Consider the following 9,184-nt stretch of genomic DNA (forward strand, 5'->3'; position numbering starts at 1 on the left):
TGCAGTGGTTCATGCCTGTAATCCCAGCACTTTGGGAGGTTGAGGTGGGCAGATCCCTTAAGTCCAGGAGTTTCAGTTCAGCCTGAGCAACATGGTGAAATCCCATCTCTACGAAGAATACAAAAAATTAGCCAGGTATGGTGGAGCACGCCTGTAGTCCCAGCTACTCTAGAGGCTGAGGCAGGAGGATCCCTTGAGTCCGGGAAGTCAAAGGTGCAGTGAGCCGTGATCATGCCACTGCACTGCAGCCTGGGCGACAGAGTGAGATCCCCTATCTGAACAACAAAAATAAAAATGAATTTAGGCTATTTCTAATCGATTAAAATATGCCCTAATAGTATTAAGAGGTACATTCACTGTGTCAAGGTAGACTAAAAAGGATTTGTATTTCACTATTCTGAACTTTAAGACTGCTGAGTAGCTGGGCGGCATGGCTGTGCACTCCTGGTAGAGGCATGCCTCTCTTACCCTTCACAGATTTTCTTGACTCTGTTTTTCAGCTGATCGCCTTGGAAGAAAATGATAAACACAGACTTGTGCACGTAGTCACCCTAGGCCCCAGAATAAAAAAAAAAAACAAGAGTTCAGACTTCTGTATCTGGATGAAAACCTCTTAACCAACTTTTTTGGTGATGTAAGAACAATAGGCATCCTTTAAGGACACAGCAATCTTGCACTTTCACCACTCCCCTCACTCCATTTCCTGAGCCTCACCACAAGAACATCTGCCTTATAATCTCTAATCCACAATCATCTTTCTCTGGTTTTTTTAACTCAACCAGGAGCTTGAAGCTAAGATGATGCTCCCCTTAGCACTGTGTAGACTTGTTTACCAATTCACCTTTAAATCTTATTTTGCCTGAATGACAAAAGTATAGGAAAGAAAAGAGAAGGAAGCCATTTCTGTCTGTTTGGGGACTTAGAAATTCTTAGATAAAAGGGGCTAATAACTACAAGGAACTGAGTCCCTGGGAGGAATGCTGGTGTAGAATCTCACAATTCAAGCTAATCTGGACTTTCTAGGGCAGGGAGGAAGGCAGTCCATTCCAAATACCAAGTTTATACCTGAAGTATGATGCAAGAACTGGAAGGAAAGATCAGTAAAAAAGGCATATGGGATATTAACCAGAATCGTCTCTGATTGCCTGTATTTTCTCACAGACACAGCATGTACAGCTTTTATAATAACAAACAAAACTTTAGAAGGATAAAAGGAGATGAGGAGTGAAGAAAATTAGGCTCAAGAGTCTTAAATCCCTAAATTCTCCAGGCTAAACTAGAACCCATTCTTTGTGCAGTTGCTCTGTTACAGATAACCAGGGTCCCCTTTTGGGGATTTGATAAAATAACCTTTCTGTTGCCAAGAGGAAACTTGACTGAATGTTCTTAAGAACAGTTCCTGATTAGTGTGACTGTAGATTATGAAGTTTCCACAACCTGACGGTCTTTGGCAAGATTGTGAAACTACTAGGCAGGGGATTCACCAGAAGTGTCACCACACTCCTCCACAGCATGGAGGATAAAAGCCATGCTGCTGCACAGCCCACCCCATCTGGGAAATCTCACAGTTCAATCTCTCTTCATAGGTAAAGAATACTAATTTAAGAAATTAACAAAATAATTTAGAACAGAAAAACTAAATTCAGGTTTCTAAACAATACTAGTACAAAAGCAAAGTAAAATTTTTGCAGTACGTTTAATTTTTACTTGTACTCCCTGAAGTCAGGACTCACCATACCTAAATGCAGGTTCAGATGATAAACTCTGTCCCATTATGGCAAATGCCAAGATGTTAAACTGTTTCTACTTCCTGAAGTACTGGCTGGGGAAGATCATCCCATTTTGTGCAATATCTATTCTTTAACTAAGTTTCTAATCCTTCCAACAAACAAAAGACAAAAAAACTTTACCAAGTAAAACTTCATGAGCTTATAAAGATCACAGTTTAGAAAATATTTTTTTTTTGAGACAGAGTCTCACTCTGTTGCCCAGGCTGGAGTACACTGGAGTGATCTCGGCTCACTGCAACCTCCACCTCCCAGGTTCAAGCGATTCTCCTGCCTCAGCCTCCTGAGTAGCTGGGATTACAGGCCCGTGCCACCATGCCCAGCTAATTTTTGTATTTTTAGTAGAGATGGGGTTTCACCATGTTGGTCAGGCTGGTGTCGAACTGCTTGACCTTGTGATCCACCCGCCTCGGCTTCCCAAAGTGCTGGGATTATAGGCGGGAGTCACCGTGCCTGGCCTTTCCTTCTCTTTTTATACACAAATATTACCAAATTTGGGGCCGGGCATGGTAGCTCACGCCTATAATCCCAACACTTTGGGAGGCCGAGGCGGGCAGATCACTTGAGGTCAGAAGTTCGAGACCAGCCTGGGCAACATGGTAAAACCCTGTCTCTACTGAAAATACAGAAAAAGTGGGCTGGGCATGGTGGAGCACACCTGCAATCCCAACTACTCAGGAGGTTGAGGCAGGAGAATCACTTGAACCCAGGAAGCAGGGGTTGCAGTGAGCTGAGATCGTGCCACTGCACTCCAGTCTCGGCAACAGAGTGAGACTCCACCTCAAGAAAAAAAAAAAAAAAAAAAAAGACCAAATTTGGAACCAGATGTCTTGCTTTAATTCTCTTGCAAATAAGTGAGAATAAAAATTTCCAATCAGAATAACATCTACATGGGTAAAGCTTGAAAATATTTATATGTTATACACACATCATATATCCATGTGTACATATGACAGGAATTAACTTAGAGAAAGTACTTCAAATTCTCCAATTAGAGCAGAGTTAACGATAATGGCTACTCTGTGGAAGGGGTGAATTCAGGTGGCCCCACACTGCGTTTCTGCTCTGGGCTCCCTTTACAAGACCTACTCCACAGGATGCAATCTCCTTGTCTTACAGTCACAGGATCCTCCAGGGGGTTCTCGATTTCAGCCTGTCGCAGGAACACATTTCCCCGGCATACTCTCCAAAGCATGCGCTCAAAAGTAGGGATGCGCTCCCGGTTAATGACACCAGCCACGAAGCTGTGGGGAGAAGAGGCAGACTGCAAACTCTATTCCATGTCATGGGATGGAAGGTTTTAAGACAAAGTCTTATTCCCAGCCTCACTTCTGGACCCAGCAGACAGCTAACAAAGCAACTCAGGCACGAATCCAGAGTCACAGTAGTCTTAACAAGACTATCTCAGAAGAGGCCATATCTTGATAGCAAGTGAATCCCCAATCTCACCGCTCTTCCGAAAAGCAGAGATGGATATGGCCCCACTGAATACAGAAAGGTTGACATGGCACTTACCCAAGTCTTAAAGGTGTGCCTCTTCCCATCTCACTTGGCTCCAAGAGGGATGAGGACTCTTCCAACAGGTCTGGATCCGCCATCTGCTGATGATGCAATTCAGCCTGAATTCACAAATCAATTAATATCTAATGAAAATAGTTAGTGGCATGCAGGGAACGAGGAACCAGGAGACAGGTTCAGAAAATAAGGATGAAAAAGAAAAACCACCAAAAGACAAGATATACCCACAAAAAGACAAGAATAGGGAATGAAAACAAAGAAAATAAATTTGAAGTAAAGAAAGCATAATTGCCCCAGTAAAGCATCTGGGGAAATGGTTTTAGAAATAAGGAATAAAAAAAAGGAACCATTAAATGATGGTGACATGTATAAATCTGTTACTTGGTGGAAGCCATTTTCTCTCCTATGTTTCTCTGAATGAACCATGAAAGTACCAGAAATACCTCTGCATGTAGACAGGAAGCTAAAATATCTCTCCCTTCTGTACAATAATGAGGAGGCTCTGCAGATACTCTCAACATGTAATTTCTAGGCAGCTACAAACTAGAATTTTCCCTGTGTGAGAATGTGAAAGACAGAGGCTCTCTTTCCAATGAAGCAGCAAGGCACTGCTACTGTCTTTGAATACTGTGTAGTCTGGTGAAAATCAGAATGGGCAGCTCCAGATATCTAAGTTTCCAGCCGCTTTAAAATTCAGAACATGAGAACTTTCATCATGGCCATTTATAGAATGATCCAAGCCATGGGATTTAAAAAGTATTTATGTCTTCAAAAGGATAAGAAGCACAATAGCTGGGTAGGCCTGAGCCTCCACTGCATCCATAAAAGGAGGAAAAAGTAAAAACATATCTGAATGTCCTATTTTCTGAGTAGGAATCTCCTAAATAAGTTTACATATGCTTTACAGTTGTAGGATTCTTGAGAACACAGCTCAAGAATCAAGTAAAGTGAAGAAAAAGCAAGAGATAATAGACCAAACTGGAGCTCACGGGCTGGTTTAATTGGTGAGATTTAAAATGATTTCCACCATGACAGTTTATACAATGAAATGAAGGAAAAGAAGGATCTTCCCACACGCAGGTCTACATTTCCTAGCCTCTGTCTACCCAACTCATCCTACCACCCTTTACTCCCATTAGAAAGGAGAAGCTGCTCCAAAAAAACAAAACAAAACAAAATAAAAACAGTCCAATCAATTTCTCCACTGCCTCATCTCCCCAACTTGAATATCCAGGTACTACGTGTTTGACCAAAAACTAGAAGTAAGCCAGAACAATCATCCTTTTCAAGAGCACAACAAAACAAAAAGTCAGAAGAGTTTTTCTCTTTCATTCCAAATTTCAATTTGATTCTATTCCTGTCAGCCACACTATTAAAAAGTGGCACAGGGACCATCACTTGATAAAGTCATAGGATCATAAACACAGCAAAAAAGGGGGAAAACTGTATAAACCAGAGGATAAGCCTGAAGGCCCAAAAAATTGAAAGCAATTGTTTTGGGAAGTAACGACCAATACCAGAGGAGCAGAGAAATACTGTAATGGGATTGGAAAAGTTTAAGATGAGATCATGGAGACAATGGTTACCACTTGCTGTTACATGGAAGTTGAGGGTTGTTTTGTTTTGTTTTGCTTTGCTTCTACTTGGAATCAAATCAGCTGACTGCAAGCAACTTGTTCTCAGGATCCTGATGATTACAGCATTTCCACTTATTCTAGGGATATCCCTTGGCAAAAACCAGTGAGCCTGACTGCTACTCACAAGATTCCATCCTGCTTGCCTGCATGTTTCACAAGACCTAGTTTAAATCAACCCTAAATATCAGACTCAATGCAAACACATGTGCTCTAAAGTGGACAACTGATGGAACAGCAAACAGCACTTAGCAACTAGACCACTTCAAGGACTCTATGTAGGACCCTCTGAGAATAAAAAACAACAGAATTAAAATTCAACATAAACTTGCAGTTGAGCAGCCGGGCGCGGTGGCTCAAGCCTGTAATCCCAGCACTTTGGGAGGCCGAGGCGGGTGGATCACGAGGTCAGGAGATCGAGACCATCCTGGTCAACATGGTGAAACCCCGTCTCTACTAAAACTACAAAAAATTAGCTGGGTATGGTGGCACGTGCCTGTAGTCCCAGCTACTCAGGAGGCTGAGGCAGGAGAATTGCCTGAACCCAGGAGGCGGAGGTTGCGGTGAGCCGAGATCGCACCATTGCACTCCAGCCTGGGTAACAAGAGCGAAACTCCGTCTCAAAAAAAAAAAAAAAACAAAAAAACAAAACTTGCAGTTGAATTGCTAATTTCACCACTTCATTCTTAGAGAGAAAAATTACAAATTTTTAAATAAAAGTATGCCTGGCAGGAAACTGGGATGACTAGAACCACTCACTAACTGAACGCCTTTAAAGCAATACCTAAAACCATGTTGCTGAGAGTATCTAAATCTTACAGCAGGGGTGTCTGATCTTTTGGCTTCCCTGGGCCACAATGGAACAAGAAGAATTGTCTTGGGCCACACATAAAATACACTAATGATAACTAATGAGCTAAAAAAATTGCAAAAAAAATCTCCTAATGTTTTGAGAAAGTTTACGCATTTGCGTTGGGCCACATTCAAAGCTGTCTTTGGGCTACATGAGGCCTGAGGGCCATGGCTGGACAAGCTTGTCTTAAGGGTATCTGGGTCCTCTGACAACAACATTGCCAATGTTCCTCGACATTACTTGCTATGCCCTCTGGTTTACCCCTTTCTCCATTCAGATACTGAAAACCATGCCTTACAAAAAGGAAGTAGCAGAATTTCAGTCCTGTTTCTATAGCAATGAAGTATAAATAGCGCACCCAGTTCAAGCTATGTCAATTACCAAGAACAAACAATTACTGCCATCTACATCAAGAAAAAATTATATTTCATCACTTAAGATATTCACCCAAGCCCCAGAGGAAATGGTAGATGGGAAAGAAAATAAAGAAAGCAGATGGATGGAAAACTGAGAAGGAAAGGAAAGCAGGGATCTGCATGCCATTAACCATTACTTTTCCAGTCTTCTTTATGTTCTCATATGTTATGGTGCTTATGGTAAAAGATGCAGAGAAATCTCTCCAGCTCTTACAGTTCTTCATAAGCAAGAAGACTGAGAAAAGGATAATCATTAACAAGTCATTTTAAATGCCCTAGATAAGAAATGACTAAGTCAAATTTGTAATCATCTTTAATCATAAGAATATCCAATATATGTTTACTTTTTCCCCTTATACACACCCTGCCAATCAAATCATTTTCCAATTTAGGCATTTTATGCTAACTCATTACTGTGAATTATTGATTGTAGTCACCAAATTATAAAAAATAAGAGTTTAAAACTGGTAGTGTTTTAGGCCCTTTGCAAATATTATAATTTCAGACATGGAAGAAAATCTCATGAAAAATACTGTTTCCAACATTTAAGAGTCCCAAGTGTCCTATCTTTTGCATTATTTGAAGTGCACTTGCATGTGCAGATGCAAAGTTGTGGCAGTGACACCTGAGCCTTCTGCCAGGCAGGAGCAGGGCAAGGTCTATGGAAAGGGACCTGGGTGAGGCTATGAGCTAATGCAAGAACAGGCAAGGCAGAGAGGTTCTTGCACTGCAGTGAGGCTGCTAGGAATGAAAGGGGAATTGATGACAAAAGCAGTGTGACAAGTCACGGTCTTGTGCTTTAAGTACTTCCAGATATTGGGGGAAAAAAAAGTTTGTTGTTGTTTTTTTTTTTAAAGACGGTGTTTCACCTTGTTGGTCAGGCTGGTCTTGAACTCCCGACCTCAGGTAATCTACCTGCCTCAGCCTCCCAGAGTGCTGGGATTACAGGCGTGAGCCACCGAGCCCGGCAAAAAAAAAGTTTTGAATAAAATAGGAGGGGGAAAACAATACACTATGAATAGGGAACAAAGATCAGGAAGACTTAGAGTCTGCCTTCTCAAGATAGGCATTTAGTGTTTAGACTTATCAATCCTCAAAAAATAACATTCAAAAATCCATAACTTATGATTTAAGAATATTATTTTTCCAAGTGGTTCCTCTTATTTTCATTTTTTTTTCATTAGGAAAGTAATAGTTTAAATAATTATTTCCCTTAAGGGAATCCATCTGTCGTCTTTATTCGGAATTTCTCCAAAAATGAACCATAATAGGAAGCTGGCTCTCATTCTTAAACTTACGAGGTCTTGAAAGACATTTTCATACAAGATAGCAGCAATACCTCAGCAGTAAACTAAAGAGTATATCAATAGGCTGGGCGCGGTGGCTCAAGCCTGTAATCCCAGCACTGTGGGAAGCCGAGGCGGGTGGATCATGAGGTCAAGAGATCGAGACCATCCTGGTCAACATGGTGAAACCCCGTCTCTACTAAAAATACAAAAAATTAGCTGGGCATGGTGGCGCGTGCCTGTAATCCCAGCGACTCAGGAGGCTGGGGCAGGAGAATTGCCTGAACCCAGGAGGCGGAGGTTGCGGTGAGCCGAGATCACACCATTGCACTCCAGCCTGGGGGAAAAAAAAAAAAAAAAAAGAGTATATCAAAATGGAAAAAAAATGGGGACAGGGAGGGTAAAAGAATTAAGCTCCAAATAATGCTAAAAAGTAGCTGAGGTCTATTAGGCCTGGTTTACATCAGATCTGTGGGTAGCAGCTTGGACATGTTTAGAAAAGCACACATCTGTGAACATACGAAAGCTTCGTGTTCTGAAGTGTTTCTTAATATGACTGAATGATACATTCCTTGAACACAGGGACCATGTCTTACTCATCTTGTGTCTCACAAATGAGTAAGTGCTCATTATATGCTCAGTGAATTAGTGATCAAGAATACAATAATGTCTGGGTAGTGAGCATACTGGAATTGCAGCTTCATTAAAAACACATGGCTTAAGTGGCCATGCCTATTGCAAAAGACCTTAAACACGTAGAAGGAGTTAATCACACTGTCCCACACCCTCTAATGTGACACCATTAGGGACTGGCAAAAGAAGTTACCACTAGTCTCAAAATTCTCGACTCCATGAGCAAGCTGAATATTTGTGCTTTCTGATTCTTGGAAGGACCAGGCAATTAAATTCATATGAGTTTTTCCCCCTTCCCTTGCCCCAGCAGATCCTTTTAATTAAATGGCTTCTCTGAGTCAAATCCTTAAATAAGTGAGGAATGTATCAGCTCCTCAGAAGACTTTCTCTAGCCCAGCAGTTTTCAAACTAGCCTGCCTCAGGATCACCTGGTTACAACAGACTGCTAGGCCTAACACCTACAGTTTCTGATTTAGCAAGTCTAGGGTGGAGACTGACAATTCATACTTCTGACAAGATTATAGGTCAGGCTGCTGTTGTTGGTTGAAAACCCCTGCTCCAGCCTAGAGAATTATGGATAACTACTATCACATTGGATATTAAAAAAAAAGAAAAAAAAAATTATGGATAATTGATCTCCCCTCAAACAATAAAAATTTCTGAGATGAGGCAGTTAAAAATAATTTTTAAAAAATAAAAAAAATAAATTTAAAGTAAAACTGGGAACACAGCAGATGCTAACTAAAATAGGCCTCTACCAGGCACAGTGGCTCACACCTGTAATCCCAGAACTTTAGGAGGCAGAAGTGGGTGGATCACTTGAGACCAGGAGTTTGAGATCAGCCTGGCCAACAGGGTGAAACCCTGCGTCTACTAAAAATACAAAAATGAGCTGGGCGTGGTGGTGAGCACCTGTAATCCCAGCTACTCAGGAGGCTGAGGCAGTAGAATTGCCTGAGCTTGGGAGGTGGGGGTTGCAGTGAGCTGAGATCACATAACACTGCACTCCAGCCTGAGCAACAGAGTGAGACCGTCTCCAAAAAAAAAAAAAAAAAAA

The 9,184-nt window shown here is 41.5% G+C and overlaps 1 protein-coding gene across 8 annotated transcripts in view; it reads right to left on the bottom strand.

Annotated features, from left to right (window-relative positions):
• The window catches only part of ATP6V0A1 (ATPase H+ transporting V0 subunit a1), a 63,729-nt gene that overhangs the window by 41,697 nt on the left and 12,848 nt on the right, over positions 1-9,184 (bottom strand). For 5 of the 8 annotated variants that reach the window (XM_032279611.1, XM_032279608.1, XM_032279606.1 and 2 more), the window contains exons 6-8: positions 3,303-3,406; positions 2,905-3,031; positions 469-551 (exon numbers count right to left, since the gene is read on the bottom strand). In XM_032279611.1, the coding sequence (XP_032135502.1) occupies positions 469-551; positions 2,905-3,031; positions 3,303-3,406 (314 nt within the window). The remainder of the gene's footprint in view (positions 1-468; positions 552-2,904; positions 3,032-3,302; positions 3,407-9,184) is intronic. The other 3 variants (XM_032279613.1, XM_032279612.1, XM_032279609.1) reach the window with 1 other exon arrangement.

This window comes from Sapajus apella, unplaced genomic scaffold, assembly GCF_009761245.1.
Source record: "Sapajus apella isolate SASKATOON/1434 unplaced genomic scaffold, GSC_monkey_1.0 scaffold12, whole genome shotgun sequence".
Taxonomy (NCBI): Eukaryota; Metazoa; Chordata; class Mammalia; order Primates; family Cebidae; genus Sapajus; species Sapajus apella.